The sequence below is a fragment of the Micromys minutus genome (assembly GCF_963924665.1).
Source record: "Micromys minutus genome assembly, chromosome: 1".
Classification (NCBI taxonomy): Eukaryota; Metazoa; Chordata; class Mammalia; order Rodentia; family Muridae; genus Micromys; species Micromys minutus.
In genome coordinates this window covers 28,377,563-28,400,604 of record NC_137969.1, presented here as the reverse complement: position 1 = coordinate 28,400,604, position 23,042 = coordinate 28,377,563, and the positions used below count along the sequence as shown (strand labels likewise).

General features: G+C 50.5%; 2 protein-coding genes across 9 annotated transcripts; one reads left to right on the top strand and one right to left on the bottom strand.

Moving 5' to 3' along the window:
- Positions 1-87: 87 nt before the first annotated feature.
- On the bottom strand, positions 88-2,494 carry SELENOM (selenoprotein M). 2 transcript variants are annotated; one of them, XM_080942164.1, is made up of 5 exons: positions 2,328-2,494; positions 1,111-1,146; positions 897-931; positions 511-589; positions 88-442 (listed from the first exon to the last, which is right to left on the bottom strand). In XM_080942164.1, exons 1-5 carry the CDS (start codon positions 2,454-2,456, stop codon positions 284-286), a joined length of 438 nt encoding a protein of 145 aa, XP_080798290.1. In that variant the 5' UTR covers positions 2,457-2,494; the 3' UTR covers positions 88-283. The 2 variants fall into 2 exon arrangements, with proteins under 2 accessions (XP_080798290.1, XP_080798291.1); XM_080942165.1 differs by lacking the exon at positions 1,111-1,146.
- A 9,484-nt stretch (positions 2,495-11,978) lies between these two features.
- On the top strand, positions 11,979-22,481 carry INPP5J (inositol polyphosphate-5-phosphatase J; the record flags this gene model as incomplete). Of its 7 annotated transcripts, none has more annotated exons than XM_080936345.1 (13): positions 11,979-12,095; positions 13,810-14,996; positions 15,361-15,474; positions 15,601-15,709; positions 15,880-15,996; positions 16,292-16,467; positions 16,801-16,912; positions 17,065-17,174; positions 17,282-17,465; positions 21,232-21,369; positions 21,521-21,598; positions 21,707-21,811; positions 21,975-22,481. In XM_080936345.1, 13 exons carry the CDS (start codon positions 11,994-11,996, stop codon positions 22,479-22,481), a joined length of 3,039 nt encoding a protein of 1,012 aa, XP_080792471.1. The 7 variants fall into 7 exon arrangements, with proteins under 7 accessions (XP_080792471.1, XP_080792474.1, XP_080792475.1 ...); XM_080936348.1 differs by having other exon boundaries at positions 11,979-12,098; positions 13,831-14,996; XM_080936349.1 differs by having other exon boundaries at positions 11,994-12,095; positions 13,810-13,871.
- Between the last annotated feature and the right edge of the window lie 561 nt (positions 22,482-23,042).

Genomic DNA, 23,042 nt, shown 5'->3' with positions numbered 1-23,042 from the left:
CCAGACAGTGGGAGGAGTCACTCGGGGATGTTCAGGAACTCCTATTTGATCGCTTGCACCATCTACCCGCAACAACGAGTCTCGGCATAAGGAAGAAGATTTAGTAGAGCTGGGGAGGGGAAAGGGAGGATTGAGATGAATCCCCCCCACCCACACACCCATTTCCATTGCTTTGGAGACCGGCGTCGGCCCTCAGCAAGAGAGGGATGCTCCCGGGATACTGAGCGCTTCATTCTGTCTCCGGTGCGCTGGCAGGTGGTCCCAGCTCCAACGTGGCTCGGGGCTACAGGTCGGCGCGCTCTTTAGCGTCCTCGGGGGGCTTAGCGGGCGCCCACAGGTACTCGGGGGGCACCTGCGCTTCCGGCGCCGACTTGCGGTAGAAGCCGAGCTCCTGTACCAGCGCGTTGATCTCGTCCCGGGTCATCTGGCTGAGTGGGATTCGCTAAGATGAAGAAAGGGCGGGATCAGCACTTAGCCACTGTTCTGAAGCCCCTCCCACCAATGCCTCACCTCTAGTTCCTGGTAATTTCGGCTTAACAACACAAGTTCGGGGTCTGCCCCAGGGAGGTGCTTCATCACCAGGTTGTGGCTGCAGGAGATGTTAAGGAGGTCAGAGAGGGAGCAGAGGCCGAGGGCGCTGACTCCTGGGACACCTCAGCTGATCACTTACTGTAAACCTAGGTGGGACCCAATACTCGTTCACTGTGAGATGAAGGGTCAAAGAAGTCCTTCTCTCCACTAGTAAGCTTTCCTACTGAAGTTTGGACTTCCTCAGAACCCTCTGGACAGTTAATATCAGCCTCTTTGGCAGACGAACATAATTTTCCATCTGAAAAAAGGAGATTTCTCCCAAATGCCTTCCCCACCCCCCTTCCCCTAGGACGGGAAAAGGATACTACAGTTGAATGTCCTGAGTGACAAAGGCCTTCACCTGGGGAGGAACCACAGCATTAGATAACAGGCCTCTAGACATGGACTGTGAGGCCCAGTGAGGTCTTATACCAACTCAGGTCCAGTCTCTTGCCTCACAGTACAGGGATTCCCACCTGGCCCCCAGTCAGTGACCGGTGCTCCTTGCTCCCTAAGAGGGACCCCTTCCTTCAAACTCACCTCCTTTAGGCGATTCAACTGTCATCCCCCACAGGTCTGGAGAGAGAAAATGGGATAATAAAGCAGGAGTCCCTCACATGACAGTTCTATAGCCACAGACTATGTGGTCCTTAGCTCTGACCCATGTGGGTCAGAGCAGCAACGGGGTGTGGAGGTAAAGGTCTTGTGGGCAAGAAGACCTCTGTACAGGTTGGAAAGCTCCAACTTAGAGCCAAAGGTAAAGGATGAGGGAGAAGATCCCTGCTGGCATGTTACTGATAGCTGACCAATATTCAGGAGACACATTCTCCATGTTGTCAGTAGAAGTCTAACCATGGCCTTTGGCCATTGAAACCTCATGGGAGAATCAGACTAGAAGGAAACAGTTCAGAACTACCCTAAGGGCCCTATTATAGGCACCTGCCATCTGGTCCTCACCCCACCCCAGGCTGAGCTAACCCTGCCAGCCACCTGTGGTCCAGCCTCATAAACCATCTGGCTGCTCTTCCCTAAGTTGGTAGGATGGATGGACCCTCTGTACTCCCTGAAGGGAGGCCACCTCCCAACAGAAGTCCAGACCTCTCTGTTTCGGGCCTCCCTTACATTCCCTTTTGTTAAAATAAATAAATAAATAAATAAATAAATAGAAAATAAGCCAACTAAGGCCCATGAAGAGTCTGCAAGTATATGAATTACTTAGGAAGACTCTAGGGAAATCCTTGGCCAGCAGGATGACGGGGTTGGTGGTCCAGGACGGCTGTGGTGTGTTGGTATCTCATTCCCTTACTCTCTCTTTCAGTTCCAGCATAGTACAGTGAGGGGAGGAGCTTAGAAGGTCTTTTCTCCCCACCAGAAGAAAGATTCTGGAATGCCAGACACTAAATTGGCGTAGGGGAGAGGAATAACGGGAAAAAAGTAAGGCTATCCATAGAGAAGAGATAAGTTGGGTTCTAAGGGAAAGTTTTAGAAAAAATATAGCCTGAAAAGAGGGGACTTGGTGTCCAGAGACCCACGGTAGGGCCAAGCCTAGAGCAGAGCAAGGGTTCAGAGTGCCAGGCCGCAGGATGAGGTTTCTTGCTTCCACAGTGGATGCTGGGCTGGAAAATTAAAGGAATGATTCCTGGGCCATGCAAGAGGGAAAGAGGGAGGTATTCCTGAGGCCAGAGAGGACTGTATTCCAGGAATGAGGGGCAGGATTGTGGATCTGTCATACTAAAGCTGGGAAAAGACGCACTCACCTCCACCCGCCCCCTGGCCAGGCCTCGAAGACGGTTCCAATCCGGTCGGTAGGTGGTGGCGGAGGTGGCTGGAGCCACAATAGCTGCGAGAAGCAGCAGCAGCGGCGGCGACGACAGTAGGATGCTCATCTGTGCCTGGCAGGAGACGTTCCGCAGGCTGCACCCAAACTCGGCCGCTGCGCCACGTCTAGCCCGCAATCTGGCCCCGCCCAAGCCAAAGGCTCCGCCCAACCATAAACCGCGCCTCCAGAGCTAGAAACAGCCCTACTCTCATCCCACCCAGATTGGCTGGGTGCCTCCCACTAGCCCCCAGCCCTGTTCCAGCCACTCTCTGGTCCTCCAGACTTCATGTTCCCAGTCCTCACAATTTCCACATAGCATTTGCCCACTAAGCGTGAACGCTCCCGCAGGATGCCAGGAGACAGCGCTACTTCGCGTCGCTAGAGGGCGCAGGCGGCTCGCAAGTGGACATGAGGATTTCTGGGTCAGAGAGTTAAGGAGATCTCTTTTAAACGCTTTTGATGTCTTTGAACGAAATTCTGATCAAAGCTTCATTTCCTCAAAGCACTCTTTGTAGAGAGGACAATTACCTATGCCCCGCTCAAGAAAGCTCAGCGGGTAAAAGCGTTCGTCATGCCAGCCTGACTCCCCCCCCCCCGCGCGCCCCCAAACCAGCAACAAAACAAAACAAAACAAAACCGTGAAAGAAAAAACACAAGCTGTGCTCTGTCCAGCACACTCGTCCCCAGTCGCGCACAGGCACATGCACACATGATAGTAAATAGAAATTCTTACAAAGGAATATTACCGGTCCTTTTTACTTAGAAAGGTTGAAAGGGTTACTATACATAATGCATCTCATTAATAAGAGTATCTGGTTAGAGATGGTACACTCCAATCTCCTACTGTCCTTGAACTCGAAGCTATACTCCTGCCTCAACCTCCTGAGGGCTTGGATTATTAGGACAGACTCTGGCTGCGCTGCCTTCCATTATTAGCTCTTCCTTTTCTGCATCAAAACTTCCCCTCCACCAGTGAACTCCGTTTTGCAGATTAGAAACTGTCTCCGAAATGTAAAATAGACCAAGTGGTAGATCTGGGTTTGAGCCCCAAACCAAAGATGAAGCAGGTGGCCCTTTGTGTCCTCGCCCCTTCAGCAGACACAGCAAGTACATTCGGTTTTTTGTCACTCTGGATTCATCCAGTCTCAAGTTGGAAATATTAGGAAGTAAAAACTGCCTCTGTACGGAACATGCACAGACTCTTTTCTTGCTGTTATTTCAACTAATAGGGCATGACAACTATTTATAGCATCTGCGTTGTATTAGGTGTTATAAATTATCTAGAAATGATATAAAGTGCAAGAGAGGGCCATGCAGGCTTTAGGAAAATATTAAACCATTTTATCTATGGGGTTGAGCATCCTCATATTTTTGGTACGGAAGGGTGTCCTGGAACTGATTTCTGGCAGACAGCAGGAACGCACTGTGCCCTTTCTCACTGGGCCCAGAGAACCTTGTCAACACTGAGCCAAGGCTGATTTGTGATCCAAGGTATTTTTACCTTTCTTGGCTCATTAATATGTTAAAAATACATATTAAAAATGAAAGAAAGGGCTGGAGAGATTTCTCAGTGGTTAAGAGCACTGACTGCTCTTCTGAGGTCCTGAGTTCAATTTCCAGCAACCACATGGTGGTTCATAACCATCTTTAATGGGATCTGATGTCCTCTTCTGGTGTGTCTGAAGACAGCTACAGTGTACTTACATATAATAAATAAATAAATAAAATAGGATGGGGGTTCAGAAAGATGATTCAGTGATTTAGGCACTTGCTGCCAAGCCTGATGCCCTAAGTTCAAGTCCCAGAACCCATATAACAAAAGAGACTCCCACAAATTGTTCTCTGACCTTCACATGTTTATAATGTCAAACACACACACACACACACACACACACACACACACGAATTAATAGAGAAACAAATATAAAAAATAGACTTTTAGGGTTGGGGAGATGACTTAACATGTAGGACCGATTGTTGCTTGAGCATGAAGACCTGAGCTTGGATCTTAAACCAGTGTGAGAATCTGGCCATGATAATACAAGCCTGTGATCCTGGCACTAAAGAGACAGGGCACAAGGACCAGAATTCAAAGCCATCCTCAGAGGGGTGGAGAGATGGCTCAGCAGTTAAGAAGACAGGGGGCTCTTCCAGAGGTCCCATGTTTGATTCCCAGCACCTACATGGAAGCTAACAACCGTCTGTAACTCTCGTTCTAAGGAATCTGATGCCTTCTCTGAGGCTCTGCAATCTCTGGGGGAATGCATGTGGTGTACAGACATGCCTGCAGGCAAAATAACCATATACACAAAATAAAAATTAAAAAAAAAAAACTTCTATTTCATTGTAAATTTAAGGCCAGCCTAAACCTATGAGAGCCCGACTCAAAAATAACACTCACACAGAGGATTTTAGCTGTGTACAATGGTGCACACTTGTAATCCCAACACTCAGGAGGCAGAGGCAAGACAAGTGGCTCAAACTCAAGGCCCACTTTGGCTAAAGAGTAAGACCCCTTTACATCTCCTTCACACTGCCTTGATTGTTAGGAGTTTGAAACAAGCTTGGAACTGCAGAGGTGGCTCAGTGAGAGAAGCAGAGGACCAGAGCTTAGCCCCCTAGAAAGCCCAGAAGTGCACCAGGCCATGTTTAGTCAACATGGGAAGACAGGAAGATACTGGAGGTTTGCTGGTCAGCCAGCCTAGCCAAATCAGTGAGTCTAGCTGCAGTGAGGTAGCATCTTTCCAAAAAAAAAAAAAAATAGAGAGAAACAAACCATGAAGGGCTGCCTAGGTGGCTTAGAAAGCAAAGGCGCTTGCTGCAAAGCCTCACGGCCTGAGTTTGATCCCTGGAACTCACAAGGTAGGAGAACCAACTCCTGAGAGTCGTCCTATGACCTCAACAATTAAGCTGTGGTATCCCACACCCACGTACAAGCATTCTCATGCCCACCATAAATGTAGACAAAACTCAGCAAGCAGAGGCAGGTGGATCTCTGTGAGTTCCAGGCCAGCTGGAGAGACAGTGAGATGCCTTCTTTCACAAGGAGAAGGAGTAAGGTTGACAAAGACCTGCTGACACCATCATCCATTTCTAAGGGAGGGAAAGGTGAGGTTTCTTTCTTCTTGCTTTCAAACTTTCCAGGACATAAGATATTTGGAAGATTTCTTTCTTCCAAATCCTTGAAAGACTTCTTATATCCCACTAGTTTCGTACGATCCAATCATGTGCCATGAGAATTTGTCATTGGATTCCAAAAGCTAGACAGAGGTCAGCCACATTGTTGTTCGTCGAGGACATAGACGATTAATGGATGTGACGAACCATGCAGCAGCCAGTCAATTTTATAAAACACGTGTGCACGAATATGTTGTATTAGATAAAAATGGCTATCTCTTGGAGGTTGAAATTACAGGTAAAATTTCCCTTCTTTTACCTTTTTTTCTGTAAGTACATGTCAGCTAAACTCGAACAGTAAACTTTGTTTACAAAACAGTGGAATATAACCCACTGGTTCCCTCTACCCCAGCCCCTACCCAAGAGACCCTACCTTTTGCAATAAGGGTCCCCATGGTGACTGAAGCCAAAGGCCCCACAGAGCCTGTGGTTTTTCTGCTGACACACCCAAACCCCAGTTCCCCATGAGCCCTTGTTGTTCACTGGACAGATGCCACCAAACCACTCTTGTTGCATTAACCTAGACGCTGTGGCTGTTGGCCCACAGCTTGGTCTGCTGAGGGCTGACCACCAGCCAGTGGAACCAGCAAGGGAGACAATGGCTACAACAGTAGCAGGAACATTTTAGCATCAGCAGCACAAGGCTCTGCTCACAACCCCTAAGGTGTCAGTGTGCAGTCTAGGCCCCAGCTTTTCCTTGGATAGGTTGGGAGTGAAGGTTTAGTCTGTGATGAGTTTAGATTCATCATGGTCAGCTCTTAGTTTAAGCAAAGATTTAAGAAAGGAGGCAAGAGGATCACAAGTTCAAGACTAGTCTGGGCTACATAGTGAGGCTTTCTCAAATTAAATATCATAGCAACAACAGCAATAAAAAAAGCCCACTGGGGGCCAGGGGGCGGCTGGAGAGATGGTTCAGCAGTTAAGAGCACTGGCTGCTCTTCTAAAGGTCCCGAGTTCAGTCCCAGCAATCACATGGTGGCTCACACCATCAATAAATGTGGTCTGATGCCCTCTTCTGGCATGCAGGTGCACATGCAGATAAAAGACTCATACATAAAATAATTAAAAAAAAAAAAAAGGTCCACTAGGTTTAGAACTAAACTTGGGTTGGAGTCAGGATTCAGTCTTTGGCTGGGATTAAGGCTCAGTATACAACCAGGAGACAAGGGTCAAGGCTCGGTTAACAACTAAGTTCAGGACTTGGACTTTAACCAGATTCAAGGCTCCATTTTATGACCAAAGTAAACAGAATTTGCATTATACATGGTGAAAATTCTCATTATGAGATCAAGGGCTAGTCAATGATTAAGCTCAGAGATCTGTAACCAAAACCAGTGTTTCATTTTATGTCAGAACTGGGATTTAGTATAAAAGAATTAATCCAGGCTGAGGTTAGCATTCACTCTCAAGGCTCAGTCTATGTCCAGAATGAAGGTTAAATAAATAAAATAACCAATAAAAATTTATTAACAAAGAAGGACTCAAGTTAGGATCAGCTTCTTGATTGTGGCTGGTCAAAGTGATGGTCAGAGTTCTTTGGAGAGCTAGAGAAGAGGCTTAGCCTTGGCATAGAATCAAGTCTTAGTCAATTTCAAGATCAGTGTTCGAGCTGGAGCCAGGATGAGCATGGCTTATTCTGGTTCTGTGTTCTATTCCGACCTCTAATGAAGAACTGTTGGGAGACGCAGGAGCCCAGGACAGGGAAGTCTTTAAGGAACAAGAGTTCCCCCAGGCAAGTTTAGCAGGATCTTGTGCCTGCAGTGAGCTTTTCCTTGCCTGCTGAGGCCGGTGTCCTAGAGTCTTCTAACCTACATGGCTCTGCTGTTTCAGGTCCCTCGCACCAGAATAAAAATAGCCACTCACTTCAGAGCAGCTGACATCGGGTGCCTGGGAGGAGGGGGAGCAGAGAAGAGGAAGGAGGGATGTTTGAGCTCAGCCCCAGCTGTGTGACCTTGGAAAAGTCACTCCTCCTCCAGCCCATTTTCCGAGTGGCAGCATGTGAACAGAGATAACATCCATCGGTCCCCGAATGGGGGAAATGAGGAGCCAGCCCTATCACGTGACACTTGTTACTAGGGAGGACCCTCCGAGAAGGAGTGCTCCTTTGCCACCTTCCTCCCGGATGCTTATCTCTACCACCTCTCTGGACATGTTCCACATAGTGCCACGGTGTGACTTCATTCCCCATGGGTCTGAGTCGGGATGCAGGGAAGGAGATAGAGGATAGAGTTAGAGGAAGAGAAGGAGGTGAGGGAGGAAAATCCTTATCTCCTTCCCCTGCCCACGTTTTATGTCTGAGCAGCACGGGCCAGAGGGCACAGAACCAGATTTTAAATGCTCCCCCAACAGGTCCTCCCCACCCCAGGCTTCACCTGGCTCCCCGGTATTTCTCCTGTTCTGCTTGTTACTTCATCTGTCATGTGACTTCTTTTGTGGGGGAGAATTATCCATCTCCCTCCTCCCTAGGAGCACTGCCCATTCCTGACCTGTACCGGGCCTTAGTTTCTTCCTCAGTCACTGGAGACCTGAGCAGCCTCCCAGAGAGAGTGAAGGGGAGTACTCTCCTCCACCAGAACCCTCCCTTCCTACCCATGACCCGAAGAGTCTGAAAGGGGAGTGTGAGAAGTTTCCAGAAAGGGGCTGGTTGAGCTGTAGCGTCTGCCTGGCACCTTCTACAGAGTGAGACAAAGCAGGGAGCTGGGAGGGGCCTCTGGAGACAGCCGTCTCCAGGGGGGCGGTTCTCCTTGGCAGCTGCCCCCGGCCTGCCTGCCGCCCTGAGCCCCGGAGCCTGTTATCAACCTCCTTAGTCATCCTTCCAGAAGCTCAAATATAGCTCTTACCAGCTCCCTCTTCAGCAGGGGTCCACCCCCTGCCGCCCCCTTCCCCTTCCCTTTCTCTTCCAGGAGTACAACCACCCCAGGCCTCAGTTTCAACATCCATTAAATGGGTGGTCTGGCCTTGTGCCCAGTTTAAGCTAACTTCTTCAGATGTATAGCTTGTTTGATCATCACCGCAAACCCAGGAAGTAGCTAGTGTTTTTATTTTCCTTACATGGATCAGGACTCTCAGTTACCTCCCAAGGAAATCAGGGCAGAGTCGGAAGCGAAGTTCCCAGCCCCAGTGAGCCCAATGGTCAGGGATGAAGGGAAACCCTCGGTCGAGCCCCTAGGGCAGAGGAGCAACCTACACATTCATTTCTGTGGTGTCTGTGTGGCTTTCCAAGACCTCGGTGCCCCTTTCTCAGCCCTGGGATTGTTCTTGGGGACCTGAACTCGCACTCTTTCAGGATCGCATGTGAAACTGAGGATCCTACTTACCGGATTGTAAAACGGGAGCTGCAGGACTGGACCAGTAAGCTCCACTCTCGAGACCGTAGCCAGGCTCACATTCACCCTCATGCAAACCTCTGGTCTTACTTCCAATTCTCCCAGCACCCTTTCCACCAATGTCACACTCCCACTACGGCTCCGCCTCACCCCTCCCTCACCACCATGGCCACTATCCATGGCTTTCACCAGGAGCTGTGCCATTCTCACTTGTATGTGCCATAAGCTCCTCCCCCACCTCAGCATCCTCCACCTCTGCCATCTGTCTCTCCGCCTCATCATTGTTATTACCACTACCATCAAAATACCTTTCTGTCCACGATCTATGCTGGCCTGAGTCTTTGCCCCTACACATTTTGGCCTTACTTACAAAGATGCTAATCCAGAGACACAGGCCTGACCCAGAGTGAGCCTGACAGAGCTAGTACAGCCAGGAAAAGCCTTGTAGAATCTGCTGCCAAGAACTTCACATGGGAGTTGGCACAGGCCAGTGAAGATGCAGAGATGGCTGTTGACCTAAAAGGACTCTGGGCACAGAGCGTTGAACATTTTGGACAGGGGGGTGCCTCAGTAGATAGGAGCACTTGTTGTACAAACCTGGGGACCTGACTTCCGATTCTCAAAAAAACATGTGGAAAACTGGGCATGGTTGTGTGCACCAGAAACCTTAACATGGAGCTGGTGTGAGGCAGAGACAGAGGGCTTGCTGGGACTCGCTGGCTGTCAGCCTACTTCCAGATTCAGTGAGAGGCCCTGTCTCAAAGGACTAAGACAGGGAGCGGTAGAGCAGAGCACTCTAGGGCTTTCACATGTGTGCACCTGGAAGCAAGCTTCTGCACTCACATGGGCACACACCAAGTACACACACCACACACAGACAAATAGATAGGTGGATGGATGGGTGGATAGATGGATGGATGGATAAATAGATAGATAGATAAAAATAAATGCATATCCACAAAGAAGCAGAAGAACTCTGAACATTTACACCTGGGTTCAATTCATCTTTGGTACAATCTAGAAATCCTAGAAAAAGGGGGATTCCAGGGATAACTTGGTAGAAAGGAATCAGAGTAGAGCAGGGCAAAACCCTACGACCCATGCTTTCCTCTGGCCAATTCTGACCGTTACAGTCATTTTCTCTCTTTATTTGCTACCGAGACAGGATCTCACATAAACCAGGGGCCTCAATGTCTATAGCAAAAGATGACATTGAACTTTTATTTTTCAAATTGTGTATAGGTGTGCGTATGGCATGCGTGGGGGTGCTCACAAGAGCCAGAGGGATCAGATCTCCTGGAGCTGGAGTCACAGGTGATTGTGAGTCACCTGACCGACATGGGTTCTAGGAATTGAACTTGGGGCCTGTAATGTATATGCTTGGCCCATGAGTGGCACTATTATTAGGTGTGGCCTTGTTGGAATAGAGATGTCACTGTGGACATGGGCTTAAGACCCTCACCCTAACTGCCTGGAAGCCAGTATTCTGCTAGCAACCTTCAGAGGAAGATGTAGAACTCTCAGCTCTGCCTGCACCAGGCCTGCCTAGATGCCTCCATGTTCCCATCTTGATGATAATGGACTGAACCTCTGAACCTGTAAGCCAACCCCAATTAAATGTTGTCCTTTATAAGAGTTGCCTTGGTCATGATGCCTGTTCACAGCAGTAAAACCCTAACTAAGACAAGGTCCCCTAGATGAGCAATCACATTCTTAACTGTTGAGCCATCATCTCTCCAGCCCCACGACATTGAATTCTTGATTCTCTTATCTCTACTTTACAAGTGCTGGGATTACAGGCGCTTTCGTTTGTTAGTTCGTTCATTCATTCATTCATTCATCCCCCTGTACCTGTTAGGAACTAGACTTTCTCTTCCTCCTCCTCCTATTGGTGGTTTGCCTGAAAGTCTGTGAGAGAGTCACATCCACTGAAACTTGAGTTGCAAGCTGCCATGTGGTTGCTGGGAATTGAACCTAAGTCCTCTGAAAGAGCAGTCAGTGCCCTTAATCTCTGAGCCGTCTCTCCAGTCCTATTGGGTTCTATTCCTTAAGGTTTGAAAGCCTGGTGGACTTTTGACTTGGATTTGGTTTGGATTTTTTGAGAAAAGTCTCCCTGTGTCTCCCTAAATGGCCCGGCCTTGAACTCACTCTATAGCCCAGGCTAACCCCAACCCTTAGCCAGCCTCCTACCTTGGCCTTCCCAGTGCTGGGTTTACATTATGTGTCACCACCCTAAGCTTTCCAGGTTCATTTTTAACTGTCCTGCTAAGTCCCTCTCCTAACGCTGCACCCTTCTCCCCAGTTTTTTCCCCCACTGGTTCCAGGTGGTTAGATCGCTGGGTTAAGTTCCTGAAACTCAGAAGACCTTTTTAGTTTATGGGGTGACCTTGACAAGGGCCTTTCAAAGAGCCATCGCCAGTGAGTGAGAGAGAAGTTGGGACTGGACTGAGACCGGCTTATGTGTGGGGACATCTGAGGGCACTGAGATGTCTGCAGGAGAGGAGGGGCTGGCAGGGTTTGAAAGGGAGAAGACTCCAGTGGATGGAGCCTGACTGTCTGGTTTGGGTATGGGAAGAAAAGAGCCAGGCAAGGGTAAGGTGGAGGGGGGGGCAGCTAGCCCAAGGCTTAAAAATGGGGCAAGGGTGGGGGCCAAGACAAGTCCTGAGCTAAACAGGAAGTTAGGAGAGTGACGGGGCAAGGCAGATGTCCCTGAGGCCCTGGAGAGGAGGCTGCTGACCTCTGAACCACCTGTCCTTGTATTACCTGTGAGTGTGCCTGTGCCCCTCCCTGGAGCAAGGGTGGGTCTGGTCTACTGTCTAGAGGGTGGGGCATATAGGTGGGGTCTCCAGCATTCTGGAGGGCTAAGCTGATAGGTGCTTGCTTATATGACCCCTGGATGTTCTAACATCAGCAGCCAGCTTGAAGAGTTCCTAGCGGGTAGCCACTTAGCCCTTGCCACCTTCAATATGGGAAGTGGGTGCCTGTGCCTTTAAATTCTCAGCAGGTTGAAATGGCTGATGACATCACTGGTTCCTGGGAGCTGAGGAGCTGGAGCCAGAACCCAAGGGAGCCAGGCTGGGCTGCCGGGGGCTGCTGCAGACATGGAGGGCCAGGGCAGGAGTGGTAGTGCCAGGCCCGGGACCAGGACTGGACTGGGACCCTTGCCTGGGACCCATGGGGCTTTGCAAGCTGGGGCACCCTCAAAGGTAAGAACCCGCAAGCCCTAGCCCCATTCCTGATTCCTGGTCTCACACTCCTCCACACTCACACACTCCGCAGGCACCCTGGTGCCTCTGGCTAAGGGACTGGCACTTTTCTGTGCCCACCAAAAGCAGAGACTGGGCAAAAAGGTCACACTGGAGAGACAGTGATGAGATGCCCATAGAGCAATGGAATCAGCCACAGCCAGGAGTCCCCCAGAAGCACTCTGGATTGGTTATCAGGGGACCCAGCTGTTCTCCAGCTTTGCTGTGTGACCTTGGGCAAGTTGCTTGTCCTCTCTGAGCCAATGCAAAATGAGGGGGCTTGTGTCTGAAGACTAGAACTGTGACATCTGGGATGTCTAAGTTGTTAGTGCTGGAGGCGGTATGGTGCTTGGGGGGAGGGGGCACACAGTGGGACACTTGGAGCCAAGGAGAGTATTCAAATGCTGCCTCAAAAAGTCGAGTTCAGGGAAGGAGGTGGAAGTAGAATTCCATGTTCTCTGAACCGAGAAGGACGGACGGGGACAGACTGAGCTGAGTCTCCAGAGCAGGATGGGGCCACCCTGGGGTGAACGTGGACCTTCCTCTGTCCTCCCTGGCAAAGGACACTTTCTCCTGGCCTCTGGAGACTGGGAATATCATAATCAGAATGGACAAGGCAGGTGTCCTTCCACCTGCCGGGTATAAAGGAGACCCATCTGCCTATCCTCACAGGTGGAGAAAGGACAGGCAAGATAAGAGGGCACAGCCTCGGCAGAGAGAGGCGTGGCACCAGACCACACTGCCTGGCCAAGGAGGGTGGGCTCACTCTCCAGCACTTGGGAATCCCAGGAAGTGTTAGGCTAAAAGTATGGTCCCTTGCTTTGGACACACACACCTCAGGCTGTGGTATGGTCAGGGACCCTTCCAAAAGTCCGTTCATCTTACAGATGAGAAATAGTCTGTGGACTGAGAGTCATTCGCCTCAAGTCCCAAAGCTGGGATGTGAATACATGTGACAGTGCCCGTTGCCAGCCCTTGACCCTGCATGGCCCACTGGGAATGGACCAGCACAGGCAGCACTGTGACCAAGGGATCAGGGACAGTGGGTAGCAGGTGAGGGGCACCTACGAGATATAGGCACCGTGGAGGAAGGAACGTGGAGGGATTTGGGGTGTTGAGTCAGCAGCTCTCTGTAAAGGGAACTGCAGGGGCTGCCATGAGAGCTGCCCTGGGAGTTTGTCAGGGTAGAGAGGGAGTAGGTGCCAGCCAGGAAGACTAGGAGAGCACTCAGAGATTCAGGCTCCTGCCCCACTCCGCCCATTCAGGGTTTCAGTCTGTCCATCTGTGAACATGGTTTCCTTTTTCTTTATTTCATATTATGTATATGAATCCACTGTAGCTGTCCTCAGACACACCAGAAGAGGGCATCAGATCCTATTACAGATGGTTGTGAGCCACCATGTGGTTGCTGAGAATTGAACTCAAGACCTCTGGAAGAGCAGTCAGTGCTCTTAACCGCTGAGCCATCTCTCTAGCCCACAGGGTTTCAAGTTTAAGATGGGAACTTGGCTAGTGTATGCTGTCTCTTCTGAGACAGAAATTGACCTGGAACAGAATGGATTGGAGAGAGATAGCGAGAAAGCTTTCCCCGGAATGATCTGTCCTGAGCTGTACATGTCCTCTATGAAAGCCTCTTGCTAACATCACTCTGAGTCATCTCTTTGTCCTCTAGAAAATAAACTCGAGTTTTCAGCTTCCAGCAAAGGATACTGGCACAGCACCCTCAGGACCAAGGTTGGCCCTGGCTCCAGTAGGACCACGAGCAGCTGTGTCCCCTCCTTCTGAGAGGCCAAGACTGGCTTTGTCATCTCCTCGACCCATCCTAGCTCCACTGTCCACCGCTGGAGAACAGAAGAGACCTCCACCCCATTGCAGCTCCAACTCGGCCCCCAAGTCTGTGAGCCAGCTGGTAGTATCTGCTGCTGCAGGACCCAAGCCACCACCAGTCGCCTCTGTCTCAATCCTGGCTCCAAAGTCTCTGGGGCAGCTAGTAATATCCGCCTCTGCCGTGCCACAGCCGGCCCCAGCTTCCCTAGGGCCCATCCTATCTCCAACTTCCAGGGATCAGAAACAGTTATCACCCACCTCTGTAGGACCTAAGCCAGCATTGGTAACCTCAGGCCCAAACCTAGCGCTGGCCTCTCAGGAGCAGTCCCCGCAGTCCCCCTCCAGTCCTTCCCCTGTGCCCAGTCCTATTCTGTCACCCTCTCAGGAGGGTCACCTGGCTCCAGCAACTGTGACATCTACTCCAGCTTCTGAGACACAGTTGTCAGCTAGACATACCACAGTTCCCAGGCCAATTCCCCCTGGGGATGGGAGTCTTCGTACTCCAGTGCAGGCAGCTGGTCCTGCCACCTCTCCACCAAGGGTTCAAGCTTCCTCAGATCCTCGGCTTTCCCCCTCTTTCCGCGCAAGACCAGAGGCTCCGCGCCACAGCCCAGAGGCTCCGCGCCACAGCCCGGAGGATTCAGTCTTGCCGCCGCCACCACAGACCCTGCCCTTGGATATGAGCCCAGGCCTTCCCGAGTCTGGCACCACCCGCTCCCCTGGACTTCTGTCCCCTACCTTTCGGCCAGGAATCCCTTCAAGTCAGACTGTGCCCCCACCTCTGCCCAAGCCACCTCGGTCTCCCAGCCGCTCCCCCAGTCGTTCTCCCAACCGCTCTCCTTGTGTGCCCCCAGCCCCTGAGGTGGCACTCCCAAGACCTGTCACCCAGGGTGCAGGGCCTGGCAGGTGCCCAAGCCCTAACCTGCAGGCACAAGAAAGTCCAGCCGCCGCCGCCGCCACCACCACCACCACCACCACCTCACCAACATCTTGGTCAGCTCAGCCAACCTGCAAGAGCGACCCCGGATTCCGGTGAGGACCTGGCTCTCTCATGAAAAGTTACTGGGGCTTGAAAGGAGAGACTGGCCATTCTTCCAGGGTGACTGCATTTTACCTCAGTTTGCCTCAATAGGAATCAATGGGGGGAGCACTGCTCGACCAATAGGAATCAATGGGGGGAGCACTTCTCGACCAATAGGAATTAATGGGGGGAGCACTGCTCGACCTGCTTTGGGACCCTAGAAGATGCTGTGGCCCACTTTGGTTCCCCCCCGGGGGGGCCCTTACATCTTTACCTGCCTTCATTTAACTCCCCAGAAGGAGACCCATGAAAAAGAAGGGGAGGGTGGGAAAATGGTTACTCCTGCAGTAAACCATCCCATGCACCTGCCTCCAGGATCACTGTGGTTACATGGAATGTGGGGACTGCCATGCCCCCTGACGATGTCACATCTCTTCTTCATCTGGGCGGTGGCCATGACAGTGATGGTGCAGATATGATTGCCATAGGGTGAGGAGCAGTGGGGGTGGACCCCCTTATCTGGGCATTTTGGCCTCCTGGACACACCCACAGAAGGAGTTTCTAAAACAACCTCTCCAGTCCAATGATTGTTCCCTCCCCCCTCCCCCCATCCAGGTTGCAAGAAGTCAATTCCATGATCAACAAGCGGCTCAAGGATGCTCTCTTTACTGACCAGTGGAGCGAGCTCTTCATGGACGCACTGGGGCCTTTCAACTTCGTGCTGGTAACGACACAGACACCCTTGTGAGAAGCAGGAACCCTTCTGGATTCCTGCTTTCATCTCAGAGAGAGGGCTGGGTTTCTCTATTGACAGGGTAGAGGGATGAGGGGGTAGGAGGCAGAGGCTATGGGAGAGGTGTATGCAGAGGGTCCCCAGCATGTTTCCCCCTGCAGGTGAGCACCGTGAGGATGCAGGGCGTCATCCTGCTGCTCTTTGCCAAGTACTACCACCTACCCTTCCTACGGGATGTGCAAACAGACTGTACTCGGACTGGCCTGGGTGGCTACTGGGTGAGTGGGGCGTGTGGGGGGTGTGTGGGGAGGGCCTCAGTGTGGCTTGCAAGATCCCCAATTCATGCTTGTATTCTTTACCTGGAGACCCGCATCAACCCAAACACCACTAGTTTCCACGCCCCGCCCCGTCTCTTCTCTGGTTCCTCCGTGTCCCAGCCTCCTGTTTCTTTCCTTAGAACTCATCCCTGCTTAAGCTTAAGCCTCCTCTGCTCCTCAAGGGCTCTTATGCCCAGCCCAGTGACTCCCCTCCTGGCCCAGGTCAGGCTTATGACCAGTCAAACCTCACCCCTAGGGTAACAAGGGCGGAGTAAGTGTGCGCTTAGCAGCCTTCGGGCACATGCTGTGCTTCCTAAACTGCCACTTGCCCGCACACATGGACAAGGCGGAGCAGCGCAAGGATAACTTTCAAACTATCCTTAACCTCCAGCAATTCCAGGGACCTGGCGCACACGGCATCCTGGACCACGAGTAAGTGAGGATGCAGTGTCAGGTTGGGTGGATACTGATGTGAGTGACCCACTCATATGACCTAGAGGAAAACCGAGGCAGCTAGCAGTTTGCTGGGGGAGGGTCCTGCAAGGTAGAGCTTTGCTGGGGAGTATCTTCTTGCTGAGCTTCCTCAGCTCATGTCTCTAGACCCTCCTTTTCCTCCATCCCTTGCCTGACTGAAGGCTCTGGAAGCCTCCACCCATTGGCACTTCTGAAGGCACTTCTAAAGGGTTGGGTGGGTGCCAGGAAGAATCTAGATTGAGCCTTAGCACTCCGTGGACCCACTGACCCCCAACTCCCACCCTGGAGCAGCCTTGTATTCTGGTTTGGGGACCTGAACTTCCGCATTGAGAGCTATGACCTACACTTTGTCAAGTTCGCCATAGACAGCAACCAACTCCAGCAGCTCTGGGAGAAGGACCAGGTGGGTAGTGGCTTCCTCTCCTTCCCTGACCCTGAACTCAACCAGTACCTCAAGGTTTCTGCCCTTGACCTCATCTGCCCTCCCCCCATCTCTGGATGCTGTACCAGACTCAAGTCTTGTTCTGTCTTTCTGGACCCCCTCTCCCCCCACAGCTCAACATGGCCAAGAACACTTGGCCCATCTTGAAAGGTTTCCAGGAAGGGCCCCTTAACTTTGCTCCCACCTTCAAGTTTGATGTGGGTACCAACAAATATGATACCAGGTAAGCCATGAGACGTGGTGGGACGAGGGAAAGGGACAGAAGATAGAGCTGGGACTGTGCCTTGACCCCCCAGCTCCTGAAATTTGGCCTACCCTGTCCTATTGCAGTGCCAAGAAGCGGAAGCCAGCCTGGACAGATCGAATTCTGTGGAAGGTCAAGGCTCCAACCGGCGGTCCCAGCCCCTCAGGACGAGAGAGTCACAGGCTCCAGGTGACCCAACAGAGCTACCGCAGCCACATGGAATACACTGTCAGTGACCACAAGCCTGTTGCTGCCCAGTTCATCCTGCAGGTAAGTCCTGGCCTCATACACCCCTCATGATGTCCCTTGGGCCAGCTGAGCATCCTCTAACCTTTCCACCTGTCCTTGACAGCATCCGTTTGCTTGTTTGTTTCTAATAAGGAGGGAGTGGGGTTATAATCTTCCCTTTCATATTCAACTGTGGCTGACAGAGCCTCCCTTGCCTAGAGCAACACAGTAAGAGGAAAAGGAAGACTTTGAACCCAAGACAGATGAAACAGCTCATATCTTTCTACTATCTGTAACTGACTTCCTTCTTCAAAAAAAAAAAAAAAAAAATTAAGGCAACAACCTAAAATTTTAAGAACATATTGAGGACTCAAGTTCACTTTCCAGCCCCCACATGGGAGCATCACACAGTTACCTTAACTCCAGATTCGGGAGATCTGATGCCTCTAGCCCCCATAGGTACCTATACACACGCACATGATGTACATTCCCACTCCCCATGCACAGAGTTAAAAAAATAATTTCAAAATTTCTTTCTTAAAAAAGCGTGCCTGTATTGAACGTGTATATAAGCTTTTTTTCCCTTGTCATTTTCCTTAAGCAAGGCAGTATAGCAACAGCTTTCATGTCATTTTCAGTGCATTAAGTATAAGGAATCTAGAAATGAGTTAAAATATATAAAGGGATGTGCAGTTACATGCACATACTATATACCGTTTTGCATAAGGAACTTCAACCTCCTTTGGGCTTTAGTGTCTACCAGGGGAACCAAACCCGAATGCTCAGGGATGACTTCCCTGTGTTTAGAATGGACGTTCCCAGTTGCCAGAGTAAAAGGAGGCAGTTCTAGAATGTCAGAAGCTATTCGGGAGACGATATAGTCTAACTCTGGTTTACCATGGGGTAACCTCAGGCTCCTACTGAGATATCGCTGTGCCCCAAGTCTAGCCGCAGAAGCAGAATAGGGTAGGTCCTGTGTTTCCAACATTGAAACCTAAACTTCGGTTTCTGGATTTCTTGGTCTGATAAGAAGGAGCCCTTCAGGCCAAAGATTTCTCATGGTAACTTTGTCACATGATCAGTCGATGGGACTTAAGCCAGAACTTTAGCTGGGGATGGGGCTCCACCCAAGTGTGGCCTCACACGAACTCTGGGGATGGAAGCCTTTGTTGTTATTGCTTTTAGATCATTTCTTGCTACGTACTAGGCTTCAAGCTCATGATTCTCCTGCCTCAGCTTCCCAAGTGTTAGGGTTACAGGCATGTGCTACCACACCGTGGCCTTAGTCAGGGACCTCACCTCGAGACTCAGCATTAGGCCACACAATCCTGTCCTTCCCGTGGTAGACAGGGAATCAATGTTACCTTGGGCTTGGGATGCAGCTCAGTGGAAGGGTGCTTCTCAAACATGGGCAAGACATAGGGTTCAATTCCAGCATTGCAGAAAGAAGTAAAAGGAAAAAAAGGAATTTTTGTAAAGCTGGGGCTGGTGACCAGTTCCAAGATTGAGAAGAGAGAAGTAGATGGACCAAGAGTTGAAAGCTAGCCAGGGCTACATAGTGAGACCCTGGGTCAAACAATAATAAAAGTTACCTATTGAACCAAGCATGGTGGCAAATCTCTCCAATTACAGTATTTTGGAGGCTGAGGCAGAAGAATTCCAAGTTCAAATCTAGTCTGGTTTATACAGTGAGTTTCAGGCCTCCTTGGAATTCTGTCTTAAAAATAAACCCCAAAGTGAGATATCAAGCATCTACACACATCAGACCATATGTAGGACCCTTTACATGCCGTAAAATGTCTAAAGTCTCCTCTCTGTTTTACTGTTGGGGATATTTATTTATTTTATGCATATAGGTGTTTTGGTTGTGTATTCGTCTGTTTACCTGGTATCTTTAGAGGCTAGAAGAAAGAGGGAGGATAGTTGTAAGTCACCATTTGAGTGCTGAGACTTGAAATTGGTTTCTCTGTTTCTGTTTTTTGTTGTTGTTTGTTTGTTGTTTTAGATTTATTTATTTTTATATATGTGAGTACACTGTTGTTATCTTCAGACACACCAGAAGAGGACATCGAATCCCACTACAGATGGTTGTGAGCCACCATGTGGTTGCTGGGATTTAAATTCAGGACCTCTGGAAGAGCAGTCAGTTCTCTTAACCACTGAGCCGTCTCTCCAGCCCCTCGCTTTGCCCTCCCCCAACCCTGCTTTTTTTTTTTTTTTTTTTTTTTTTTTTTTTTTTTTTTTTTACATTTATTTATGTGCATAGGTATGCACTCTCTGCAAGAATTCAGAGGGTAACTTTTGGGAGTTGGTGCTCTCTTTCTAAATGTGGATCCCAGGGATTAAACTCAGGTCACCCTGAGGATAAAGCCTCTTTACCCACCAAGCCTTCTCACAGCTTGGTTGGGGGATTTTGTTTTGCTTTGTTTTTCTTGTCTTTTTTGAGAACAGACTCTCTTGTAGCCTGGTCTGGTGATCCACCAAGGACCATTCTAGAATCTGATCTCCAGCCTGCACCTAAGGACTAAAGTTATGGGCGTGTACCACCATGCCTCTGCCTTAGAGCACATTTCAACCTGCCCTTCAGTTAGGAACTTGGGACAGGGAAAGAATGTACTGGTTTCTTCTGGAACAACTAGGCTCAGAAGCCAGGGAAGGAAACCTGAAACCAGATCAACAGGGATCAGACAAAGGCCTGAGGCTGGCACCACGTGAGCTCTTCCTTAGGGACACAGGTAGCCAGGATGCTGGCTGCTTGCCACTACAGAAACTCCACCTGTCTAGGTGACTCCCTGGTTGTCCTTGCTGGTCCCAGAGGAAAAACACTCATGATTATAATTTGTCTTCATGAACTCATGACAAGGCAGTGTTATTAGCTGGCTCTAAATAGGAAGATTCACACGGGGGAAACTGAGTCTGGGGATGGCCAGGGATTTATCTGAGGTTGCACAGCAACATAGCAGAAGAGCTGGAAAGTAAACTGAGGTCTCCAGCCACCCATTTCTGACTTCTTGTTAGCTCCAGGAAATCAGACTTATCCCAGAATCCTGTGTGCCATGGGACGTTACCTATCTCCCTTGCGGTCGTTTAGGCAAATTATTTAGTGAGCACCTCAGCTGGGCAGTTGGTGAAATATATTACAAATTGCACTTCAGGGAGTCAGTTGTTCTGCCCTAGGTATAAAACAAGAGCTTTGAGTGCTGGAGAGATGGCTTAATTGTTAAAAGCATTCACTGGCTGCCCTTCCAGAGGACCCAGATTTCTATTCTAGCCCCACGTAGCAGCTTACAATCACCCACAGCTCCAGGCACACACACAGTACACAGACACACATGCAGGCAAAACACTCATACACACAAAACAAAACAAAAAAAATTTAAAAAAACAAACAAACAAGAGTTTCCAGACAAGGGCCTGCCTACTGAAAGGCTGAGAAAGTCAACCATTGTATAACATGACAGTGGCTGAGCCGCGGCCAAATCTAAGACTAGCTGGCTTCAGAGCCATGTTTCACCGACTAACTAAGAAGGCGCAGGACAAAAGGGAGCCCAGAATGGAAACGGGAATTTTTGTTTGGCTGGTTTTGGTTTGGTTTTTTGCCATATTTTTGGAACAGCATTTCGCTATATAGCCCATTCTGGCCCAGAACTTTCTGTTTTGCCTTGGCTATACTCAAATTGTCCATTCTCCTGCCTCAGCATCTAGTATACGTTATTACAAGCATGGGTCACTACTAAGAGCTCTAGGTAAGTGGGATGCTAGGGGGCCTTCTCTGATATTGTCCTCTGTCCCTGCCTTGCTTGGACAGTTTGCCTTCAGGGATGACATACCTCTGGTGCGGCTGGAGGTAGCGGATGAGTGGGCACGGCCGGAGCAGGCTGTGGTGAGGTACCGCGTGGAAACAGTGTTTGCCCGAAGCTCCTGGGACTGGATCGGTTTGTACCGGGTAAGGATAAGAATCTAGGGGAAGGAAGTCACTCTGGGGGAAGGGAGGGGCCTGCAGGCCCCCTGTATCACACTGGCTTATCCCATGTTTGATGCTCCACCAGGAAGCTGCTAGTTTTAGGAGATCACAACCCCGGTTCCTCTTTCCTTAGGTGGGTTTCCGTCACTGTAAGGACTACGTGGCTTATGTCTGGGCCAAGCATGAAGAAGTGGATGGGAATATCTACCAGGTACTTATAAGGAGGAGAGGGTTGGGGATACCAGGATTCTGCTTGGGGGAGAGAGTCCTGAGGCTGCCCTCTGACCCCAGTTTGGACCTCTATCCTTGTGTCCCCCAGGTGACCTTTAGTGAGGAGTCATTGCCCAAGGGCCATGGAGACTTCATTCTGGGTTACTATAGCCACCACCACAGCATCCTCATTGGCGTCACAGAACCCTTTCAGGTAAACGGATCAGATTGTAGGGCCAAAGCAGGCCAATGTGTTCCAGTCAGATGTCACATCTTCCATGTTCTCTCTGTGACCACTGGGTCTGCCAGCAGGGAAGGAGGGAGTGGGCAGGCTAGAGGAGTTGGAGTTGCCCCAGTGGTCAGTGTGTTCCCTCCAGATCTCGCTGCCTACCTCAGAATCATCCAGCAGCAGCACGGACAGCTCAGGCACCAGCTCGGAGGGGGAGGATGACAGTACTCTGGAGCTGCTGGCACCCAAGTCCCGCAGCCCCAGCCCTGGCAAGTCCAAGAGACATCGTAGTCGCAGCCCGGGCCTAGCCCGCTTCCCCAGTCTTGCGCTCCGTCCGTCATCCCGTGAACGCCGCGGTGGCAGCCGTAGTCCCTCACCCCAGAGCCGCCAGCTGCCTCGGGTAGCCCCCGACAGGGGTCACAGTAGTGGCAGCCGAGGTAGTAGTGAGGAGGGGCCCTCTGTGCTGCCTGGACCCTGGGCCTTCCCACCAGCAGTGCCTCGAAGCCTGGGCCTACTTCCTGCCTTGCGCCTGGAGACCGTAGACCCTGGTGGTGGAGGCTCCTGGGGACCTGACCAGAAGGCCGCTGACCCTAATAGCCTGTCCCCCAGCCCACAGGGCCGACTGGGGCTAGAGGAAGGGGGTCTGGGGCCCTGATGTAGGAGGCAGATGGGCCTGGACATTCTTCTGCCACTATCTTCCACAAACCTGCCCGCCTCGCTCGCTGCTGCTCCAGCCGTTAACCACATCTGCCACTCTGTCTTGGCCAGGAGTGGCCATCTGGGCTTCCCCAAACTCAGTCCTGGCACCACCTCAACTGTGACAATCAGCAAAGCCTCGCCTGGGCCCTCATCTGGGATGATGGGGGGAACGGACCAATGTTCAATCATGGCGGTCATCCATTAGGAATTAAATTCTCCAGCTTCACTCGGCTCCTCTCTGACTTGTTAGCAGTCCCAGATGGGAGTGCCAGGGGTTAAAGATGTGACAGTGATAGAACTGACATCTATTAGGCACCAGCTGTATATAGAAACGTGCCAACTCCTTTCATTTCCATCATAATCCTGTGTGCCATCCTTAAACCCATTACACAGATGGGCAAACTGAAACCCCCAAGAGGCCCTGTCTGAATCTCAAAAGCAGACAGCAAGGCTCAGTCTGGCTGTGTATTAGAGGAGAGGAATGTTTACTGAGTATACTCGTTTATTAATTCATTTA